Source organism: Brachionichthys hirsutus, chromosome 2, assembly GCF_040956055.1.
Source record: "Brachionichthys hirsutus isolate HB-005 chromosome 2, CSIRO-AGI_Bhir_v1, whole genome shotgun sequence".
NCBI lineage: Eukaryota > Metazoa > Chordata > Actinopteri > Lophiiformes > Brachionichthyidae > Brachionichthys > Brachionichthys hirsutus.
Genome location: NC_090898.1, coordinates 11,672,037 through 11,696,903, shown reverse-complemented (window position 1 = coordinate 11,696,903; position 24,867 = coordinate 11,672,037). Strand labels below are relative to the sequence as shown.

The following is a 24,867-nucleotide window of genomic DNA, read 5'->3' as shown; positions in this document are numbered from 1 at the left end:
TCTATGCTTGGATCACAGGGCAATGCTGTTGGTTCTGCGCTCTGGAAAACAAAACAGGGAATTTGTGGGGTCATCACGGTCAGCAGGCAGCCCAGTGTCTACAGCTGCCAGTGGATTCCTGCTAATGACCAAGTCCAGGCAATCTCCTGCCTCTATAATTAAGGGCACAGTTAGACAACAGTCCAGATCTCTGGTCCGGACACGATTCACCTGGAAGATCAGAATCACAGAATGCATCACAATATAAGCAGGGTGTTTAAAATGCACTTATTCTATTTTCAGTCAAGCATGAGAAAAATCACTTTTTTTTTTGTTACTCAGTCTATTAGTCATCAGTGTGAAATCAATTTGAGAGAAATAACTACAATATCACTCAATTAATTCCAGATGTCAAACTAACCCAGAACAATTGGAGAGAAAGGCACATTTATATGAATGAATGCCCCAGCTGGGATAACATATCTGGGATCATGCCATCAGCATGCTGGAGGCAGGACAATGCAGCAGACGAGAGACAAGCCAGTTATGTAGCTACAGGAACAACAGGCCGTTAGAAAAGAATCTAGGTCAACATATAGGGTCTGTCTGATGGAGAAACCCGTTCCAATTGGCTACAGTATAAAGAGGCAGATTACTGCCATACATATTTGCAGGGAACAGATAATTACTGATTGCGTAGAATGATTAATCAGATAGATTTATGAGGTTGTCCCCGTCTGACTTCAGTCTCAGATTTCGCAACTGATGAGTCAAGGTCATCATCTCAAGTTGTCAAACAGACAAGTTAGAAAATAAAGACAGTGTTGTGCTTTTAACACAATTTACATTAACTTTTTTCACTGTAAAGATAATTTGCTCATTGAAATATGGTCAGTTTTATCGCTGGGTTTTATTTCCCATTTAATCAAGAAAATAGTCAAAAACATTAGCAGTTATGGGCAAGACTCATCTTTAAAGTGGCAAAAGTCACCATAGCAACCCTCACTAATGGGGTTTTAATGTTAAAATTTCCAATTTTTTCTTATCCAGAAGACATTTTGCATGATAGTGCATATCAGACACCTTTATGACTAATTTTTGGTGAGTGAATTGAATGCATATTTTACAAGACGTGATTTTTTGAAAAAGCCTCCATTATAAGTAAATGGGAAAATCCGGATGGCGAAAGTATCTGCAATCCGGATCCAATCCAGATGAAATTTGGTGGCAAGATAGCGGTCCCCACCCTACATGACTAAACATCGGTCAATTAACCGAGATATTGAGGAACAAATTTTAAAAGTTCCATTGACTGCAATGCTACCGAAAATACCAAAGTGATCCAGGATCTCTTCTGGATCGTCACCAAAATTGAATCAACTCTTTCTGGTAAGATTTCCAAGATTTCCTGAAATTTTCATCAAGAATTGTCCTCAACTTTGAGTTATCTTGCTGACAGACAAACAAATCAACGCAGGCGAAAACAGAACCTCCTCGAGAGAGAGATAATAAAACCATCTGCTAGTTTAGCATACAGTTTCCCATTGATTCCTGTAGTAAATTTTCTACAATGTCTATTTATTTTTACTGTTTTTGACAAACGGTACCTGAAGAATGCGGTCGAAAGGTTTTAACCCCGCATGGTCAGCAGGGCCATCCGGACGGATCATGTTGACATAAACCCCTTTTTCTAGGAGCCCATCGGATACGCTGAAACCAAAGTCACGGCTCTCAAGGTCCTTCTTTATCATCACCTGCAAATACAGGGAAGCTTATAGTAACACAGAAACAGATTTAACATTTATTACAACAATCCCACCTTCTTTAAATCAGCACTGAAATACTGGATCAACATACTGCATTCAAAAACTATGTCAACATGCCAATAAAGAAGCAGCCCCTATGCCAAGCAAACTGATTTGACAACTACGGTAGTTAATTTACATTAAAACAAAATGCTAAATGAAAATCTTTCTATGAATGCGTCAATCCACTTCTACCTTTAGGATAGAATGTGAATGCTTTACTCCGCTCATGAGCAGGAGAGAATACGAGGTGTGGATATAGTTCATTACAATCAATCAAATAAATAATGTGACTGACATACTCATCCTCCACCACTGCAACAAACCGCACAATGAATTCATAATTTAGAGTTTAGACCAATAAACCTCCAGCTTCACAATGGGAAACTCAAAAGCTAAGGCGCAACATGAAAAGAATGAAACATTTCAATCAAAATATGAAAAAGCAGCAGTGATACCAGACCAAAAATGATTTTGGGCAAACAAATAACTATCCTGTACTCCAGATCGAGGGGTAAACATCTGAAATGTAGATCGTTTTACATGCAAACCTTTGCTTCCTAAATCCACATTTTGTTAGCCAACACCGTACAAGCCTCTTTTGTTCCCTCTGCCCACTGTGCATATTTACGTAACAGGTGGTTTTCACAGAGACATGCGTCATTTATCTCTTTGGATGTCGACATACTCTCCAACACCGTTGAAACATAAACTTGAGATCACCATCAATTACATAATTCATGGCATGTATTAGTATTTGTCATTTCTACACTACAAGGCTTTGACGTTGCTGTTCTCTCAATATGGCGTAGATGACACCGAACACGTAGGCAGGCCCACTGCATGGGCAGGGCAGCTGCTAGCAAGTTGTGACTAGCCAGGTTTGAACTGGGTGCCAGTTGCACTTTACCAACAGGCACAGAAAGTCCTGCAAAGGAGGCTCACAGGTTTAACATTACTTAATGGGCGGATTTCCTCGGGGCATTTTTTGTTAACCAAGATCATGAAGTTGTGAAAGCAGCTGAAGGATATCAGTCAGTCATCACTGAGATAATGTGGAAAATCTTCCCAATGTATAAGTGAGAAGACGAGTAAGAAGAATCATTTTTATATCTCATTTCCAACATTCTTTGCTTCAGTCAATGAATTGTCACAATTATTTAAAAATAATGGTTTATAATACACGTTTTAAATGAGAAAATACTGGGTCTGTCGTGTAACTGGGGCATTCTTGCATTGGATCTTTCATTATTAAAAAAGTACACAGCAGATCTGTGTACCTTTTGTACGCATACAACTCTATGCTGTATTTATTTCATCAGTATCTCTTGAGGATTTTCACAGTAATCTGATGCAAAGTGCAGTTTGTTCAAAAACATCTGGAAATCCAAGGTTTCATCAATGCAATTAACAATTCTTGTTATAAACTTGTGAGAAAAGGTCGTGTTACGGAAACAAAACATGACGGACGGACAAACCCATTCCCCATCCCGTCCCCTCCTCCCTCCAATCGTGGGAGGGAGATGAGTACCTTGTGCAGTTCCAAAACAGTGGGAGACAAAATGTCAGACAGATCCCCTTTTCCACAGGACGGTACATTTCCAGCTCCAGCCAACATGTTCAGGTTACTTTTGTTCTTGGATTTGCCATGGATTCCCTCACTCTGAATGGGACTGATTTCAGACTCAAACATGGAGTCTTCATTGGTCCGAGTCTCCTCCAGATACAAACTAAGAGCACTGCCTGTCATTGATGCCTGAAAGAGGACAAAACCACAGTAATGATTCAGTGTAGTATAATAAACCATGCAGCCACAACCATGTAAAAATAAGCAAAACTTTCATCTCCCATGAAGTGAGAGAGCCCTGATTTGAGGCTAAGGCCTCGAGCTAAAGCTGCGAGGCATGTCAGCAGGGCCCCGTTCTGTCTCGTCACAATTAATAGCAGATTGTACACAGTGGTGATTATAATAATGCTTTATCTAGCCTGGTCATTTAGACCAACACTGGTCTATAAATAAGGCAAAAGTGGAAAGAAACCACTAGCAGGAGTGGTTGGAGGAGAATCACAGCATACCTCAAGCTCCCTGAGAATTTCTGCTTGACCACAGGTCTCAAGGTCTTGCAGAGCCTGGGACCAGAAGCTGTCCTCCTGGTTCAGCGTGCCATTGCAACGAGGGGGGCTGATGAATCTATGACAATGCAGGAACCAAAACATGAGAGCAGCCTAGTGGTCTCCAGACTGGTGCTGCTAACAAGAGCAGCATGGGAAATGCAGTTTTTGGCCTTTGGAAAATCTCTCCTATTGAGAGTTTCCAGTAAATGCTCTCACTTGCAGTAGCTTCAATGCTGAGAAGTCCACTAGATTATATAAAGCCTCAAAAAAAAAAAAAAAAAAAGCTCAATTTCACAAAAGTCACCCAAAAAAAAAAAAAGCTGAAAATTGAAAGCATGTGACACAAATGTTCAGGGGGAAAAAAAAGTGTGACGAGACATAATGTTGATGTATCCTTTAGTCGCTTTAGGTGCTTTCTGAGGAAATGTTTCTGGTGTGGACAAGGGGTGACAGAAAAAGACGCATCAATGTGAAACACCAAAGTGTTCGTGGGCAGTTAGTAAAACAGATGAGAAAGAGAACACCTAAGAAAGAAGAGAAAAGGACAGTTTGGAAAAGTACAAAACATGAAAACGTACAACACAAAATGAAGAGGAAATAATTCCGTTTGATTTCGCCAATGAACCCGAAGAGGGGGAAAAGAAAACAGGAGCAATATTTGGCACGCAGTGGTGGAAAATATAACTCAGGTCTTTTACTCGTAGAAAGGCCCATTGTGTAAGACAGGGCCGGCAAAATTGGATATGATGAAATATGTTCTCATTATGAAAATGATTTGAGTTTTGCCTTTATACCTACAGAGACTAAGCTGTCTGCAAGTCCTTACCCATGGAGTCCCCCAAGTTGCCCCCACCATGTTTCTAAAGTGGTCCAGAAGGGTCAAAGAAAATACAGGCTCTGCAGGGCCTTATGCACTAGTGGCCGCTGTAGAAAGGGCGAGACGAGGGGGTGTTCATTTGTCTGCAATCTGTAACCACATTGCTTTGGTGCTGCCAAATCCTACGAACTCATCATCTCATTATGCAGGTGGATGCAGCAGTGATTCCCTGTGTGATGTATCCTGATATTACCTTGGTAAAACACATGCAACAGTGCGTTCCATTTAATTTATGCTTAATGTGTCGTAGTTTAAACTACCTCATATACGCACTTAGCTGGTTTAGTCCTCGGGTGCCATACCTAAGGGGTCAGAACCCTCCAAATGGTTAAAGGATAAGTCTGAGGGTGGGCTTCTTTGCTAATAACGGAGCATCATCGGCAAGGGAAAGCTGCCTTTTAATAACAGGCAGAAACCTCAGAGCAGAGCCCGTCTACCCGTGCGAGTGGACATTTTGTCAGGGTTCACAAGGCAAGGTGAAGCTGAAGAACCACTGGTGCTATATTTAATCTATTTTACTTTATGTAATTTATTTAAAGTCCTAATCTATAAATTAAATAGATGTGTAAAGAAAATGCATTTGAAATAGTAAAAAAGAAAATCCTTATTTTAAACTCTAGTAGTACATGAATACGTCGTTTTAGTACAGCGAATGAATGAATGTACTTCTTTATTTTCCACCACCACTTGTAGACAGAATGATTTAAATAAAAAAACAACACTTAAAGCTACACCGACATGAAATGATGTCAACAGAGAGGTAACTGCAGGCATTTAAACTTACCCAGGTATCTTGTCCCACTCATCGTCAGTGAATCTTCCATCATATAGCGTTGTGTGATGAACTAGCCCGCCGGCGCCGGGGCTGGTTTGGCTCCTGGGCTTTGCACGCCGCCAATCATTTGGATTGAGCAATATATCTGATGCTTTGTGAAAATATGCCCCTGAAAACCACCGAAAAAGTCGACAACAGTCATGTTATACTACTCAACAAATGGGTCATATTTGGATTTGGAGCATCCAGCGGCCCTCACCTTGGCTGCTGTAGCCCGCGTCAAATGCTGAGCTATCCCAGGAACTCATTGCAGAGTCTATGCTGGGAACGGTGGTAGAATAGACCTCAGAGTGTTTACTGGTCTTGTGGAAGTCTGCCAGTTCATCCTCTGCATCACTTAAAAAGCCAGCTTCTCTGTCCAGAGGCGGCTGGTGTTCCGACTCTGGGAATGAACAGCGAGTCAAATCAGAGCGGATAAAGGAAGAAATAACCTCCTGTCATTTGCACCGCAGCAGATCCACTCAGTCATGCCTAATAAATAAAAAAACGGATCAAAACTGACTCTTTTATAACCGTCTTTATACGCTTATGTATATTCTCTCTTGTTTCTCCTCTTTCTCCAATGCTTTTTGAACAGAAAAATGGTGGAACTAATTAGAAATAATGTTTTAAGCCGACAAAACAAAGTTTAAAGGGAAGTGAGAACTGATCTGTGGCACAATGCAACTCAGCTTGTTCGCAACGCAGTTCTGCAACGGCTTGCACAACCGCTATTGGTAAATGTTGAGGGTAATTAAAAAAGGAAATAAATAAGACCTTGAGGTCTATGAAAACTTACGATCAGCTTGTTTCTTGATCTTGAGAGTCACGGACTCCCCGGCCATCTGGAGGAGATGGATGGCTTCACTCAGCGGTTTTCCTTTCAGGCTGACCCCATTAATGGCCAAGACTCGGTCCCCTATATGGATGGCCCCAGTCCTGAAGGGTTAGAGCAGAAGAGACAGAGAAACTGTATCCCGTTCCAACCAGACGGGCTGGAAAACCAGACAGTCTGACTCAGACAGAAACAAAGAGGTTGCTTGTTTGAGAGGAAATTGAGACAGTTTAATGTTCAATTCATTTCAAAAAAAGAAAGACGTTTCCAACAACTTCTGAATTGACTAACCTAAGTCCACTTAACTGTCACCATCTCTCGAAAATAACTCTCTTGACACACAGCTGGTCGCTTCTCACCTCTCTGCTAGGCCTTTTTTGGTCAGGCCAGATATGACAATGGGGTCAAAGGGCTCCTCTGTGCCAGAAATGGTGATGCCTAATGGTCCGTTATATCTCTTCAGCTCCACTGTGTAAATGATGGAGCCTGACATCTCCAACTCATCTGCAACACGTCGGGGGGTTACAGATTGCAAAGTTACAATTAAAATACACAGTATTAGAACAACATCTGCAAGACAGCAAGTCAAATCCATGCAGCATGATATACTATCATAACTACAATATAGTTGTTAGAGCAGGTTAGCGGTTCAAATCCCGGCTCTTACGGTCCTTACTTGGGCCAGACACTGAAGCCCAACTTGCTCCCAGTGGGTCTGGCAGCAGTCGCCCACTGGAGTGTGAATGTGTGTGTGCGAGGCAAAATTGTAAAGCGCTTTGGGCACCGTGGAGGATAAGTGCAGTCCATCTACCATTTAAATATATTTGATACATTTAACTGGTAATAATAATAATAATACAGAAAATTATTTGAATGCATATCTGACATTACCAGTGAATTAAAAATTAGTCATCTACTTCAAGGGCACCTCAGCAGTGCTCGTGAGGTGGACTTCACCCACCAGCCGACAATCCATGTCTTGGCCGGGACTCGAACCGACGACCCTCCGGTTCCCGAAGAAAGCCACAACCCACTGAGGCACTGCCACCCCAGGGCCTGTTTAAAGTGTCACATGATGATTAAGGGGCTTCGAGACTAATGGTGTGTGTGTGCGTAAAGGCGCTCAACAACACAAACTTAACTTTTATTATTTTAACTAGATTTTCCTTCTTTGAAAAAGTTAGCTTAAGGACAAAACAAAGAGCTCTGGCAAACTCAACACTGTTTTTTTGTAAATTAAATTTTTCTGAAAGTATAATTAATCTTAACTTTTAATTTTAAACAAAAGAGCAACTAGGACGTTTTTGCATGTATTTAATTGATTATAAAATACAATATTTTCTCTGAAATGCAGTGGAGGTGAAGACTTGTACTTTTTTATATGCACCGGTATATTTTTTTTATTAGTATAAATATCATTAAATGGTAATACTGCACAGTACCCCTGGTCCAGTAGCTTAAATTGCTACTGAAATACAAAAAAAAAAAAAAAATGACTTGGTAACCTCCCAGCAATGCTCAGTTTACATACAGTATGTGTATTTTGTGTTTTATACCAATGTTGTCCTCATCTTTCTGGATTCTGAGTTTAACCATGTCCTCGGCCTGTTGCAGGACGTGCATGGCGTCCTCCATGGTGCAGTTCTCCAGACGCACACTGTCGATGGCCAGCAGCCGGTCTCCAGGCTCCAGAGTGCCTGTTCTACCAGACGAGAGCAAGAGGATCACAACTATTAACTGGGACCATGTAGCCGCATCCCATGACTCATGAGAATCTTGTTAGTCTGCCGTCTCAGTGCTGAAGCGACGGTAACCTCAACCTAACCAACACTGAGCCGCGCCGAAATGTGCTCTGCCCTACTGATCCATTTTTGATAGCGCAATCCAATTATGCATGTGCTACATAGTGGATTCGTACAACAATTCTACTTTGATCAGGAATAATCCCACATGTCACCTTAGTTCACCCCGAACGTTCAAAGGCTGAGAAAGCACGTCTCCCTAAACTACAAACTAAAACAAACACCCTTGGGATAATTGTCAGAAAGGGAGAAGTAAAGCGCTCAGGAGTGATGTTTACATTCTGTGTGATGACAGGACATACCTGTGTGCTATGCTTCCTTTCTTGATGTCAGAAATGACAAGGGGCTGGCCAGGTTTCTTACTTGCTGGTGAAACAGACAAAAAAAAATGGTATGATGACAAAACAGAGATCCTTCACTTCATCTCGTTTTTGTGTCACGTGAAAACTCTTGTGTACTTTTTCCAGAGCCTGTTAGAGCGGAACGGGTCAATGATGGATGCCGGTAATAGGCACACAGACGTAAGGAGGTAAACACCATGGTGGATTTGCAAGGCTCAGTTTTATGGATCACAGAAGATTGATTAAAAAAAAATGAAAAAGAATGTGTAATTTGTGGAGAATTGATCAATGCTGCCCTCTGCTGTTGGCTTCACACCTACCGAACTCACCGCTGATGGAGATGCCCAGCTCCACTCCTCTTCTCTTCGGTAGTTTAACATGGAAGGTGCCACTGCTGGGAACCACTGACTCTGATTTAAAGTAAAGACAAATATGAATTGAAAAAGGCAAATATATTACACAAAAAACAGATATATATTTTCACAACATGCTACCTGCAACATCGAACTCGATCTCCACTGTGACCTTATTGGACAAAGCGGAGTCTCGGAGCAGCTGATGGGCTTCCTCCAAAGTGCCATCTTCAGTTGGGATCCCATTGATGGACAGCAGTCTGTCCCCAACCTGAAGCAGCCCACAGCTTCACGGGGGGGAGCACATGCATAATTTATGAATTTAAAACATCGAAACCTTAACCAGTAAAATAATGTTTGAGAAATGTGAATGCATTCAAGCCCTAACCTCAGACTAACTGTCAGCTTATTAGGTAGATATAGGTAACTAAATATATATTTTAGAAAAGCATGTAATTCTCAGTGTAAAGAAAGTTCACAAAAGTCACACACACTCAAAAGAAGAAGCTAAAAATAAAAACCCAAATACAAGTCCAGGCAGAACATCAAAGACCCTCAGAGGAATGAATGTCTCAGTGATGGGAAATCTAAAATGTAAGACTTGAATCACACACCAACCGTTGCTATGGAAATGGCATGACCAAAATGCTCTGTTAAACTTTCTATCTCTTGATTGAGCGATTCATCTCCAAATTCTGTAAATGTGCCTACGTTGCTATCAATTTTCAGTTAAGTGATTGTGACAAGTGAAACGTTCAGCCTCTGACTCCAACGTCAGACGGGCTGAATGTTTAAAATGCATTCCTTAAGATGACATGCGGCCTCTGTGCTTTATCATAAGCACATGTGTATCACTGAAAAATTAAAATCTAAGAAAAAAGAAAAGAAAAGAAAATCCAAAAAATAAAATCACAACACATCTAAACAGATCCCTAAAAGTCGATAACCACGTTCCATCCGGGGTCGCCACAGCAAACCAACGTTCTCCACTTCACCCTGTCCTTTGCATCGTCCTCCCAACACCAGCCACTCTCACGGCCTCCCTCACTACGGCCATGTATCTTCTCCTGAGTTAACCTCTAGCCCTGTTCCCTGGCAGTTCCATCCTCAGCATCCTTCTACCCTTATAGTCCCTGTCTCTCCTCTGGACATGTCCAAACCATCGAAGTCCGGTCTCTCTCTGACCTCATCTCCAAAGTTGATAAGCATATATATAGTATATCTGATATCTCCAAACTCTAAACGCTGATAGTAATTCACTAAAAAAAAACCAAGCGCATTAACCTGGAGGCTGAGTCACCAACATCACAGTCACTCCTGTCTGCTTCTAGACTAATCGTGCTACACGGCCCAGGGGAGACGGCCCTGCACTGCCAGCATGGAGATCATCATTCATCTTGCAGTGACAAGGACAGATAAGGCACCAGGGCCAGACAGAGGCTGTGTGTTAATGAGACTGCAACATGTGCTGTTTGATCAATAAACGAGCACCTACCAGTATAGGAGGGTGATCGCCACTCGAATGAAACGCTAGCTGGATGACGTGTAATACATTGATCTACTACTGGCAACTGCTGAGATAATCAAAAAAAAACTTTTTGGATTTGAGAAATGAAGCCATGCGTTCTTACTCGTAGTTTAAGGTTATTCATGTTAACCATTTCAATTAAATACAATCGTTCTTGTTTTTTTACATGACGGAGAAAAACGAGTCTCTGCCGCCATGTTTGTACGCATGCAAGGCTATTTTTAGGTGCAGTGATGCTTTGAAAGGCTCACAGTGACAATAACAAACATCAATATTTCCATATAAACAACAATGATTGAAACTATTTGAATAATGTGTGCGCTTTTATCATCTTAACCCTCAAATATATCCTTTGGCCCACTGTGGAGGTCCTGACACTGAATTTGACACCAGATTAAAATGAGCCTTTTATCACAAGTGGCTTAATGACCAGCACCGGGGTCTCCCAACTCAAGGTGACCCCCCTATACATTTGTTCCCTCATGGGGTGTCGTGGCGCGTTACCTCTCAGCAGGGCTGTCGGGCTCAATAAAGCGGACGACTGGCGGAGCGGACAGCGTTTCGGTGGCAAAGACGCCACCCTGCAGCTGGATCCCAAAACCTGTGAGTGGATCTCCCCTCAGGACGACCTCACTCGTTTCCACATGAAAAACCTGCCCCCCCGGGCCGACAGAGCTGGACGCCAAAGACACTGAGGCACAGGGAGGGAAGGAGGTCACACAGAAAGACATTGGTGAAGAAGGGGCAGGTGAATAGACAAAAAATGGAGGTGGGAAAGTGAGGAAAATTAGTGACGGCGCGGAAATGAAAAGGGAGTGAGGCATCAGAATTAATGTCAATCACGTTTATGTCAGTCAAATGTGTTTATATACAAAGAGAAATAGAAAAGGAAAGGTGTCTCATCTGAAGCTAAATGCTATTAGTTTGCTAAAAACCTCTAGTGACAATGTCTAGTTAACATGTTCAGTATAAAAGATTTGCTCATAAATATTGAAGCTCAAAGTCGTTCGAATTAGAAAACTGTAAATCAGTAAAGAGGCCAATAGAGCTCGAGCTCAAAAGATGAGACGGATTAGAGCGAGACGGTTTCGACTGATGGGGGGGGGGTTACATCCGGAGAAGGATGATGAGGGTGGAGTTTCCAGGCAGCAGAAGAGGAAATGTGTTTGTGGCTGTGGTACGAGAGGACAACGCAAGTAGTTAGTGCGGCAGAGGAAGATGTGTTAGATGGTGAAAATCGATATGCTGTGGATATCCCTGAAATGGAAGAAGAGGAAGCGGGAAAAAAGAGGAAGAGGATGAAGAGGAAGACAAGTATAAAGTAGTAGCAGTAATAGAAGTAGTCACAGTCGTAGTAGTACCAACAGATGCATTTAGATTTTTGGCCTGATGGTGGCGCAATGTGTGAAAACGTTCAGTGGCCACTTTATTAGATACGCCAAGCAAAAGGAGGCGTTTCTGTTACGTAACTCTGCCTCGTCTATTGGATAAAAGGAACAGCTGCACAGATCAGGAGAAAATCTACACCCAGCACCCGACTACAAATGACAAAAATGATTTCCTTCCAATTTGGCGGAGCTGACCCTTCAATGCGAAGCAATAAGGAAGTGTGATTTGATTGTGCTTTGTCATACGTGAGCTCTTGTGGTCTTTCTTCCTGGCCCTCCTCTTGCCAGTTGAGCCGCGAGGGCTGCCGGGAGCGACGGGGCAGGGCAGCGTGTTGCTACCCTGGCTGCTGAAACCTGAGGTGGCTGTGGAGGAAGGGGAGAAGCCACCGCTCACCAGAGCTGAAAGGAGACACAGCACTGCATGCATGAAACTCACATCCACAGCAGCAGCGTCAGTGAATGGGATCATGCAACATAGGAAAAATGTGGGAAACGGCATTTGAGTCAACCTCTTAGAAAAACAAAAGTGCTGAAGAAAAAAAAAGGCTCCTGCTATGGTGCCTCGCCAGCAGCAGTGCTGTCACAAGTGATAACTTACATTTGCAGTAGTCCTGCTGGTTGTGTGGGTGGCTTGGGCTGCTCCATGTCTTGCTATGGCTGGCATGTGGGGGATGGCAGTAGTTGCTGCTTTGGTCCCAGTGATGATGGTTGCTCTTCTGCACTTTCACTGCAGGAGTGAGGAGGCAAGCGCACCCATTAAGTCAACAAAATCCGCTTTCTCCTCTGTCGTGCACGTTCCCGAATTCCACCCGTGAAAGCACGCTTTCATTTCCACGTCTAAAATTACACCACGCTGCACAGCGCCTGGGGGATCATTCGGAGCAAAGTAATTGATATTTAATGTTTTTCGTCATGGTACGCCAGATGGAATTTTGCGGTTTAACGTATTTCCCATGTGCATCCCAGAATTACTTTAAATTGGAGGTAGCGTACAGTCTGCAAAAAAAAGAAGACATCTTACATTTTCTAGCAAGGTTCCACAAAGCAAGGTGCAAGCTAGAGACCATTTTTAGAATTTCATTTTCAAAGGAGCCCGAAGGTGCAAAGACAACCATAGTTAGTCGCCCGCTTGGCATGATGGTTGTGCTCAGCAGGGTGTGATTGTGGCATGTGGTTCAACCTTGATTGGGTGCAGCTGAAAGCTTGATCGCTGATGATGCAGGGTGTCTGTGTCTGCAACTGATTGGCTGAGGGTTTGGCCTTAATATGTAATAATTTAATCCAGTTTGATAACATTTTTTTTTTTTTTTAGCTATTCTGTTGATGATTCCCTCTTTAAATTGCAGGAACCAGATTAATATTAATTCTCAAAAACATCTCATCCCTCTTGGCAAAGTATAACAGCGTGCGTTGAGTCAAACAGAATCTTTGAAGCATCCAAAGGGAGATAACTGGCCTCCTCCTGTGTGACACACACCTAAATAATTAACTCTTTTACAGATTCATGCAGCTGAAATTGTCACTGAGTGTTACACATGACAGTAATCCTTGCTGCTTCTCTTCCAGGGGTCTAATCTCTCACAACTTGCTCACATGGATGGAGGATTTGCTAGAAACACGCATGACTGCAGTAATGACTGGGATGCGTGCAACATTCAGGGAAGCTGGTTAAATCCAACTCTGACTAAATTACACACAACAGAAAACTCTGGATTTTCAGGGAACCGGTTTCAATCAGGCTCAATCGAAACCTGAAAAGCGTTTGCTCTGGCGACCTGCGTTAAGCTCACCTCGGGAACCACTCCAAGAAGTGCTGTATTTTTTTTTGTTTTAATCTATGCTGAAACATTAATTTCTAATCTCTGAGTGGCCATACTGCTTCAGTCTTATTAAATCCCCAAGGGAGATTAGACAAATTGCATTTTATAATCACACCTTATTCTGGGTGTAAAGGAAGCTGTGAAAATATTATGTTTTATCACAATATCTCGACGCCTCAGCTGAGAAGTGAATAATTACTAAATAGACATTTCAGATGAAAAATTCATAATTTCCAGTAATGCTTGTGCCGCACTTTGAATCGACAGCTCAATGGAGCCACTGCAGTTAGAGTATTCTATTTAAGTACTCATAAAAATATCAGAGAATTTAAGCATGTATGTACAGAATTACTGCAATTAGGATAAATAAAAGTAAAGCAGTGCAGAGAGACTAGAAAAAAAGATGACAAATGGATAAATGACAAAGAAATCATTTCAGCAAAAGGATGCAGTGTCTTTAGATTAAACTGCAGTGTATCTCCCTTTGTTATATTGTATGATTCCCTGCAGCTGTTGACTCAGAAATTAGCCTGCAGAACATGCATGATCCCTGATAGAGAACGCGTGTTTGTGCGAGTGGTTTGTTGATATGCATTAAAGTGTTTACCCAAAGGCAGACGGGTTGTGGCTGGCAGAGTACACACACACACACACACACACACATACAGGCTGATACACAGAATAGAGCAGCAATACATACGGTAATGACAGGATGGTGGAACCCGACAGTCACAAACAAACAGGAATTTTAAAATAGATTTAAATAATGCAACACTGAAATGAATCGTCAGCTAGTCACGGCTGTCCTCAATAAATCCCTCTGCCATACACGTTTACACTTGAAGAGAAAAATATATATACTTTAAATTATGTGAAAATATTACATGCATTTCACATTGCATATGTATATACTTTAAAAAATGTATAGAAGTACCAGTATAGCACTGCAATCAAAATCCAATTCTGTAGTAAAATGATTTTTTTCAGTATGTTGCATGATTTGACCTTATTTGTCTCATGAGGCTCATCGTCCAAATAATTGGAATCCACTGATTCTCATTTGATTCATTCCGGTGTATTGTCTTTATAGAATTATTGCACATTTTCATGATTTCAGTTTCGGCAGCAGAGTGAAAAGTAGAAATTAAGTGAAGTATCAGCATAAAAACAATGAAATGGCAAGAATAAGTGCTTTATGGTAAGGTTCCACTTTTTTTATCTCTGTCAAGCAGGTGGTGTTTTCACCAGCACTGGCTTGTTTGTTTTTCTGACTTTTGGCAGCATTACGCAAAAACTGTTGAACGGATTTTCATGGAACCTGCTTGCATGTGCCAAAAATCTAAAAATGCAGCTGTTGAACTTTGGAGTTAGAGCAAAAGGTCGATCTATTATGCTTTACTAACGTGCTTAAACAGAACCATGCGTGAAGGCATTCTGAGGAAGTGTTGCTGGAATTAATTTAATTTAGTCAATAAGAACCTTTGAAGATTGATGCTCTACTGAAAGACAAAACTATTTGAAGACATCTTGAATTTTTTTTGGAGTGGTGTTGTCCAAAGTTTTTTGACTTAAAAAAAAATACAAATGTAATCAGTAATCAAAAAACACCAACAAAGGAATCAATAATGTAGTTATTTGTTTGTTTACCCCTAAATTACCAACAGCCTCTTTTTTACAGCAGCAGCCACTTCACTTTTCTTTTTGGCGTCTCCGTAGCGCCGTGTTTCCTGTCACCTGTGGATCATACCTGTGTCCAGCAGCCTGACAGGATATCTGCTCTGACTGGCTGGGAGAATCTCCAGTTTTACAATATCTGAAGTGCTGGCCAGCAGCTGCGTGGCCTCCATCAGAGAGCAGTGCTCTGTGCTGGTCCCGTCTATAGACAGAAGGATGTCACCTACATGCAGCGCTCCACACCTGAGCAAATGACACGGAGGCAGATTGAGTCAGAGGAGCTTCAAGGCGATGAGAAGGTGTCTGTCTCACTATAGCATAAGAGGATTGTTTCACCTTTCCACCACACTGGCTGACTTTATCTTGTCAATAATAATAACATGCTTGCTCCTGTATATTGTTGTGGTGAGGCTGATCCCCAGGCTGACAGATGGACTCTTCACGATCTCCACCAGCAGAGGGCCTGAGGCTTGCTGCACTGCCTCTGAAACAGAAAAAGGTGGACAGACCAATCAGATCACTGGATGCCCATTGAATAGATGCTCACCTACAAACTGCTGGATCCCCAATAAATGCTAAGAACACATTGTAATTCTTCACATTTATTTTACACTTCACTAGTTTTATTTATAATTATTACATTATAATAAAAGAAAGGGAGCAGAAATAAATGATGAAAATAATGTTTTGGGCATTTTTGATCACAGATTATGCAGAGAACCCCAAATACTGTATTTAATGTCAGAAAAAAATATAATTCTATATGACATGACAAATAAAACTAAAGATATGACAAAAAATAATAATTTACTATACCAAAACAAAACAATATTCTCTCTTATAAAATAGATACAATAAATAGATATTGGGTGGATCCCCACTTGACTGCACAAATTTGTAGAGTATGGCTACCATAATAATTTACTTAGAAATTATATTCAGAGGCTGTTTGAACTTGGATCGAGGACTTTCCCATGACTTCAGGGTGTATTAAAAAACATGTGACAATTTTTTTTCAATAGATGCATTTCTATCATGGGATAATGTTTTTAAAGAACGCTGACCGTGTAGCTCACTTTGCAAAGTTTTAACTTACAGATGTAATACCATAGTGTGTTTGTGATGCTTTCTGATCTGTCCTTGTCTACTCTCCTCCTCAATCTCTATTTACATGTAATACCTCTGATAATATCAAACTATTTTACTGCTTTGAAAAATGTAATTAAAATGTATTGTAGTCAGATAGCGATTTTGTAGTTCAAAGGAGTCTTTTCATTTGTTTCCAATTTACTGTAATTGTTCCACTGCAACATTTTACTTTACTTTCATTTCTATACTTTTCTCTTTTTATATATATATTACTGCTGCATGAGGACATAGCAGACGGGTGGGGAAACCTTTGAAGCCTGTTTTTATAACATGCAGGATATGCAGAGGATATCTGACTTCTGCCTGTAATAAATGGTATAAGGAAAAATGTATTGATCTCTAGCTTAGGTCATTATGAATAAGCAGCAAAATGTTTTGCGCCATTGACCCATGGAGCAAGGAAGATTAAATGAAAATGAGATCTCCTAGATATTATGCATGAACGGGTATTTATGTTTAGTTACACACAGTTAGCTGTGCAACATTTTTACCGTTTGCCTATATGAGGTTATATTTGCTGCTCGGTCGGTATAGCATGACTTGAAAGAGTTTCAACAGGGGATGAGCTGCAAGCAGCTTAAAGTGAAAAAAAAAATGTATGTAAGCATTTTTCCACATTTGGGTCTTATAATTGTGAACCCTCTGGCTGGTTTGGTCTGATGGCAGGAGGTCTGAATCCTGGACTCACACAGAAAGATAATGTGTGTCAACTATCCTCGGTGACGTGCCCTATTTTACTCAGAGCAGCACAGAGTTTGTGATCCAGTGGAAAGTTAATCACCATGACCAAACGGAGGTTATATTCTGCAGTGAGTTCCAGTCTACTGTAGAATAATTTACTGAGCAAGGAGGTAAGATTTAATTCATCTATAGACTCAATCTGTTTGTGTTTTCCCCACAAATAAATTAAGGAAACATTAAAACTGGGTCAATGCTAATTTGTTCTTTTTTTTTATTCCAATAAAATAAATAAAATCAGACTATGTCATAGGGCTACCTCTGCCAGCGTGTGGAGATGATATATTTATTCCAGAAAGTCGACATTCAGCACGAAGAGACATCTGCACATTATTATGCCTCCACATAGACCACATGTGTGTACTCACCCATGATGGAAACGTCATACTCAATCAGGAACAGCGCTTCCTGGCCGCTCTGCAGCAGCATGGTCAAAGCATCAGCATGCTTCTCTCTGTTTAACGGCATCCCGTCGATGCTCAAAAGCCGGTCTCCGGCCCTCAAAGTGCCCTCTCTAGTGTAACAAAGACCAAAAATGTACACAAAAATACAAAATAAATAAGACACAGGTCTTATTTATGTTCATGCAAGCATTTAAGCACCGGTCAGAGTAAATCATTAAATAGTTTCACATGAGTGTTCCTCCCAGGTGAGATGAAGGATAAACAATTTAAAGGCCATAAATCCGCTCATAGTAAATTATATTTGCTCCAGTGTTTTGTTGTTCTCGGGTCTCAAGGGGATCGAGGGTAAAAGTGCAATGTTGCATTAGCCTCAGGATGAGCAGTGCCCTTTCTGTTTTGAAGATAATTAACGTACACTTTATTGGTCACAGTCACAATTTGATGCAGCGGCCTAAGCATGAGCCAATGCAAAATAATACATGGACACATAAAAAAATATTGTGAATGCATTTGGAGTCATAATTCCGTATCGTAAGTTATTTTCATTGCAAAAAAAGATAAGGCGATTAGTAAAACACTACAGAGATGAGCAAGCATGCATGACGTGAATGGGCTCATTCATGCATGATAAAGATATGAAATGCAGACAGGACATAAATAGCTACACAGGAGCCCAAACTCATTTTTCCACGTCCTGACCTGTCAGCAGGTCCTCCAGGTCTGATGTATGTAACCATCAGTGGACGAGACCTGCGCCAGTCCTCGTGGAAGCCTCCTAAAAATAAAACCGCAGAGCAAATTTGTGCAAATTCCCAAAGATAATTTATTGGTCACCGATTTCCACAACTCCACCTACCTCGCATGACAAACCCAAAGCTGTTTCCCTCCTTGAGCAAACACACTTCTATTGTTTTGGTTATGACTCCTGAGGGATTCTGGACTAAGAGCAGAGAGGAAAAGACAATGATGGAAAGCTGCTGGTAGAAAGACGCTTTAACAACAGTTTGACTGTAGTGACATCTCAAAGATGATTTATTCATATGAATAAACACTGCAGAAATATGTTTAATGAGTATCAGCAGGGCTTGTTTTAATTTAAGGCTAATTCTGGTTGTCTTTTTTTTCTTCTTTTTTTAAAGCATCTGAACGGTAGCTAAAGAAGACATTTATATAATTCCTGGCTATGGAAATCGCATACACCACCGTCTTCTGTATGCTGTAGCTAAATGTCCATTTCTGTATGTCCGCAAGCCTTCAAAATGCATCGGTATTTATTTATGAATGTCTCTTTGGGCTGCTTCTTTATATCTTTATACCTACAGGTGTAAAAACCAAAAGTAATATGGTCTGCTCTCAGGATCAGAGGAAATAAGGCATTTAAGGTTTGCTCCCATTTCTCTCAGGATTTTTTTACAGAAGGACCTGAAGCCATCAGAAATCATTACATTGGGAAAATTGAAGTCTGTGATTTTCTATAAATGTCTGCATATTTTTCAGACCATGAGAATATTCTTTGCCTACCGAACGGAGGCAACTCGTACTCCACTTCCAGCACCACACGCTCCCCAATATTCTTCAGCAGGCTGATAATCTCATCATGACGAAGCTTTGACAAATTGATGCCGTTCACTGACTTGATGTAGTCGCCCACATTCAGCTGGTCACTTCTGTGAAAAATCGTGGACAGACCGTCAAGGCTGGCTTACGCACTGGCATAACATCCAGATTCTCTGTGTGTCTCTTGGTTTTTGCAATGCTGTTTATCGGTGCATCAAATTCAAGTCAGAATATCAGATATCAGTGTTGCAGCAACCCCCCCTCGCCCAGCCTCCTTCAGCGTACATGGAGCTGGAATTAAAAATGAACAACAGAAGTGTCGGCAAAATCGAACTGTGCAGAGTGTAGATACGTTCTCACATTATGAATAGAACCTTTTAAATATGCTTAATCTAATGATGGGAAATCATTTCACAGTGTTTCATCTGGAATTAATCATCTCTATTCTTGCATACCGGTACTTCAATTTCAGGATTCCATTATGCAAAAGAGGCAGAATCAACATGTGTAACGTTTAAAGGCAATAATGAGTGTATTGATTTGCATCGCACGCGCCCAGCTGTGCAGGACAGAATGCTGACGCTGGGGTGGGAATGACTGAAAACATCTCCACCCCAGACACTGACAAAGAACATTGCACATTGTGCATCACATGTAACATTCTAATTCAGCATGTTGCTCATTGGAGAGCAAATTAATTAATTAATCCGTCCGGTCCCATCAAAGGATTTCACTGCCAGTCTCTCTCTCTCTCTCCTGTCTGCTGAGTGTCTCTTCACCCAGTAAATTAGCCAGCACTTGGACATAAGCATGAACTCAGCAGTAGGAAGACAAGCTGCTTGGAAGAATTAGCACATTGACTGTCTTTAAAACCTCCCTGCACTTGACAAGTGATGACATATTTGGCCAAGACGGTTGTGTTTGTGTGTGTGTGTGTGTGTGTGTGTGTGTTCCTCATAAGTCACATGCTGCTTACTCATAATATGGCAGCCCAACATTACGTTTCCTGTCACGTGGTTGAATCTAGGGAAAATTAGTCTTAAGTGAATCTTAATTTAACTATATTTAAAATAAAGAAGACAAGTAATGCTTTATAATGCGTAATCACCTCCATAATGTTAAATACAAATAAAAATTGAACATTTAGATTCCTCTGTGGATCCATAGATACCAGCTGGGGGGGGCATCACTTATAAATAAGGGTGCCTGGAGCTCATCTAACATGCCCTTACAGTTGTGCTGTTCACACATGCTGGTGTAACTTTGGAGAACATGCATGTTTGTGAGCAGAGTAACAAGTCTGGACAGCTTTGTGCGGTTGCCTGTTTCTAAATGTGTCACAGAGCAGAGATCTCACCTGGCAGCGAGCCCACCTGGCCGTAGGTTTGACACCCTGGGCTTGCCGTCCTTATCGGACCCTCCGGAGATGGTGAGGCCAAGGTTGCTGCCTTCTCTTTTGATCAGGTCAACCGTGGTCACTCCTCGGTGCTCCTCTGCTGGCCGATGTGGACACAGGCACAGATCCAGTCGACATTATGATCTGCTTGACAGAATCATTCCGTCCACAAGGCAACAGAAGACTCCATTCTACGCCTTTCCTTCCCGAATCTCTTACAGAACCGCTCTCTGACACATGACCACAAACGTTTCTCGCTGCCCTGTCTTTTCCTTTTCCCCTCACATCCCTCAATCCGAATTAATCTTTGCGACAAGTTCAGAAGGATGAGGAAGACGAAGTCAGTTTTTATTAACAACACACTAAATACTGACGATGACAAGAAGTTCAGCGCATTATTAAAACAAAAGTCATTGAAACTAACGGCAGATGAATTGGGCAATAAACTGAAATCCAATTAGAATTTTAAGTGAACGAAATTGAGTTTGACCTTAACTCTGATGGATATGTGGCTCTGTAATGCCATCAGAGGACTCATTCTGTCTTGTGGTCCACATTGAGCTGTGGTTTAGTCCAAATGACAGCTACGCCACACAAGCGTTTTCTGTTTTATTTTATTTTTATCTGAGCATTCAACACAGCATCACATCATGCAAAGGAAAGCTGACAAATATCTCCACAAACAAAAGGCCTCGGTCTAACGCAGCATGACTGTTGTCTCTGAGGAGGCAGGGCGCAGTGGCAGGAATTAGATCAGGTTTGAATGCATCGTACCTGAGAAGCTGCGCCTCTGGGGTGAATGCGATTGGTCAGCTGGCCCAGGCTCCTTGCTCCCTTTTGAGTATGGCCCTTCATCTGAAGAGACAGCAGGGAGGAATGTTGCTGCTGAAGCAAGGCACTGTGACGACATGTGGGGAAAGTCTGCAGCAGAAGGCCGGACAAGCTTTCAATGAACATCACGGGGGCTACTCATGCTTTCTTGCTCTGAACTATACCCTGGGTGACTTGTGGAAGCAGCACTTGGCCGATAGCACCATTCATTCCCATTACCCTCCTGAAACAGAGAAATCAGCCTAAACCCGGGAGCTAGGAAGTTCACGCCGCTGCAATGACCCTATAAAAGGGTCAAGGGTTTAAAATAGTCTCCTCTCTGCAGCACAGGCACTTGAAAACCATTAAATTACACGAGAATACATTTATTGCATTGCCTGATGTATGTGACTGCGAAAGCACGGGGATTTTCCCGAACGAGCGGCATGCGGTTAATGGCCTGTTCTGGCATGGAGAGGAAAAACGTCATTTTCATGTAATTTACAGCAGCTGCTGTATAAAGGCAGGAAATGTTTAATCTGCTCTGTGGTGAAGCGGATTTTAACGTGGGCTTCGTTCACCCACCGTCGGAGCCGTTTCTGACACAGCACAGGTTTGGCCTCAGATTAGCAAAACTACTGCTCTGCTATTTGAACCTGCATTGCAGCCATACAAGCATATCAGCACTCACAGCGATGAGGGAACTTGACTGGACGGACACTTCTCTAATCCTGTCCACTGGGGATTACCTTCTGCATGGTTCGTCACAGTGATTAAACATCATATTCAAAAGTTGAAGATGAGCTGCAGCAAGTCTCTTTTTGTTTTTATCGAGAGGAGGTGCTTTAAGACAGGCACCTAGTCATATCATGGTGTAAAACTTCTACAGCAGTTCAACATGGAGCTTGTTAAAAACTCGACATCTTTAAAAAGCTCGTTAAAACTCGACATCTTTACTACCTTTGTACGGTATATTAAGAAGCCATGTAATTTACACATCAAGAGATTTTGATAGACACTGCCTGAGGTGAATATGACAGGCACATACAGGTAATACTACATAATAAATACTACTTGGGGTTGTAAATGGAAGCAATTGAAGTATTTTGACATTTTAAGTGTCGTATTACCATTGTATTGTTTTAATGGTGGCTAAGTGACCAAAACATAAATTCAAATAAAAGTTATAAATGGGGTTCAAGCTGTCGTTCAGAGCAAATTAAATCTGCCAAATGGAAATAAGAGAAATAATAGTAGCAGTAGTGGAAAAATCAATTTATCAAATCCTACAGCGTAGATGTGTCACATAATATTTCAGAGTTGAAGGCCTGTCTGTTTTCTTTAGTTTGTCTGCAGGCTTGACTGTATGTCAATTTCAATCCCTGTTGATTTGATAAGACTGAACTGGGGGAAGCACACGCTCGGAGGGCATCAAACCCACCGCCTTCTCCGTGTCCACGTCACGTTTCCGCATCTGTCCGGCTGACGATGACGCCTTCAGAAGGCTGAGAGGCATGGATGTTTTGTCAAACTTTCTTTGACCTGTAACCTTCGGCCAGCCCTGCGGTAAAGAAGAATACTCACCCTTCCGATGGAGACAAGCTACATGAGCCATGCTTTAAAGAAAGCCGCATCCCAACTGGACATTTATGGTGATATAGAAAACGCACGTGCATATTATGACATTTCACACTAATTTACACACATCCTTGCACAAATATCCTTTCCTGGTGTTGTGATGCACAAACACACAAAGTGAGCGACGCATCGCAAACCAAACAGGCTCCCGAGGGACTCTGACAGTCCAGCAGCTGTCATCACAGTCAAAAGGCAACATTAGCTGTAGGTAATGCAGAGCCAGCACGATACACGTGACTGGACACACTCCCACAAAGCCCTCCTGCAGTCATTCTGCTCCAGCTTCAAACACATTTACGCCACATCAGGAGTGAAATATCCACCGTTGCGTTGCTGTCTTTGAAGATGAGATCATACGAGCTGCTTTACACTGACTAAAACAGGCTGTGTGCTACTATATAAGTTATATAAGCAGGTGCTGAGTTAATTACCTGCCCATTTAATTCAGCGCGCTCGAGGCTGTCTTATCCATCTTACAATCAAAATGTAGGTTAAATATGGGTGGGCTGCTCCGTCAATGACAGTGAAATCACAATGCTATTTTCAGATGTAAAACTTTATTTATAAACCGAGCACCACCAGACCCAGTTTAAGTATCTATATCTGCTCCAATTACACGTGAAAAGACACGCAGAGCCAATGGTCGTGAGCACTCACATTTGAATCTCTTTCATCCCATCAGATCTATTATAAATCTATAGATTACAGATGTACGAACAGAGGGGACACTGGAGGAATACATCGAGCAGCCCCTCAGACTAACTACACATGTAGGTGCCAATAATCCAGACGATCACCGAAGTCCTTGTTCCACGCAAACCAAAAAAACGAACTGACCTCATTTATTCAGATCAAACGTGTGGTTCTCTTACCAATGCTGTTCTTGGTGTCTCTCCTCAGACCACACAGCATGGTTGTAGTTGAGGCAGCACGGTCACACTCAGAAAGCAACCTTGCTGATTTGTTATAGTGGACAAGAAAGCTGTGGTTTCACCTCAAGTAAAAAAAAGTAGGTGAGAGAGAGAGAGAAAGAGAGAGAGTCTCAGCCACTCAGATAGAGCACCATCTTCATTCCATCACCCTGAATCCAGCATTTCCTTAACCCATGTCCTTCCCCTGTGAAACCCATCGATGAATTGATCTCCAGAGGGCAAATTCTGATATTCAAACGTTCCTCTAATTCCCTTCTCTTTATAACTTGTTGACAAAAAGATGCTTTTTTTCATCAATTCTCAAAAAAAAAAAAAAAAGATATATAATCTGTGTTCTTCTATAAAATCCAAAGCAAGGAGGAAAATGGTTCACGTCCCGTGCTTCCCATCTCGCCGTGGTTCTATTTTGAGCTATTCTTACTAATGATTTGTCCTTTTCCAGAGGGTTTATCGTCCCCTGTTCATACCCTCACATGAGCTCAACCCTTCTTCCTCCCACAGAGCTGGAGCGCGTTTGCTCCCTCTCTCTCCCTCTGCCAGAGGGGTTCGGTGAGGCAGACACACACTGTCGTGGCTCCCTCCCTCCCCCCCCCTGCACACACACTCGAACACACACATACACATTCGAACACATCCACTCTTTATCCATTTACCACCAAGTTAAACACCCCTTGTGTGCACATCCTCAAAGCCACCCACACACTTACACACATGAAGAAGAGCGACACGACAATGACTCTCAGCAGAATTAATGCCACCTGCACATTCGTGGTGAGCTCAAAAACCTACACAGAGGCGCGTTTTCTTGTCACATTGTGACTGCACCCATTTTAAAGAGCTTTCATCTGCTCGCATTTCTCCATCACACCCACAGAGGCAGAGATCGAGAGAGAGAGAGAAGCACATAATGGA

The 24,867-nt window shown here is 41.8% G+C and overlaps 1 protein-coding gene across 1 annotated transcript; it reads right to left on the bottom strand.

Annotated features, from left to right (window-relative positions):
• Positions 1 to 12: 12 nt before the first annotated feature.
• On the bottom strand, positions 13 to 23,935 carry grip2b (glutamate receptor interacting protein 2b). The gene is made up of 24 exons (XM_068744718.1): positions 23,896 to 23,935; positions 21,350 to 21,430; positions 20,537 to 20,675; positions 19,144 to 19,289; positions 18,479 to 18,562; positions 18,322 to 18,397; positions 17,587 to 17,732; positions 15,668 to 15,815; positions 15,405 to 15,574; positions 12,436 to 12,564; positions 12,084 to 12,236; positions 10,954 to 11,140; positions 9,063 to 9,208; positions 8,898 to 8,978; positions 8,530 to 8,593; positions 7,982 to 8,127; positions 6,785 to 6,929; positions 6,390 to 6,529; positions 5,811 to 5,993; positions 5,561 to 5,720; positions 3,861 to 3,975; positions 3,316 to 3,540; positions 1,587 to 1,733; positions 13 to 210 (listed from the first exon to the last, which is right to left on the bottom strand). Exons 1-24 carry the CDS (start codon positions 23,933 to 23,935, stop codon positions 13 to 15), a joined length of 3,249 nt encoding a protein of 1,082 aa, XP_068600819.1.
• Between the last annotated feature and the right edge of the window lie 932 nt (positions 23,936 to 24,867).

Bases quoted from the DNA above. Each gene is read 5' to 3' on its own strand.
- grip2b (XM_068744718.1), bottom strand. From the start codon at position 23,935: ATGCTGTGTGGTCTGAGGAGAGACACCAAGAACAGCATTG. The intron at 15,816-17,586 runs GTGAGTACACAC...TTTCTGTTTCAG, and splicing joins GTATGACGTTTCCATCATGG to AGGCAGTGCAGCAAGCCTCA. The intron at 11,141-12,083 runs GTATGACAAAGC...CCTGTGCCTCAG, and splicing joins GAAAGACCACAAGAGCTCAC to TGTCTTTGGCGTCCAGCTCT.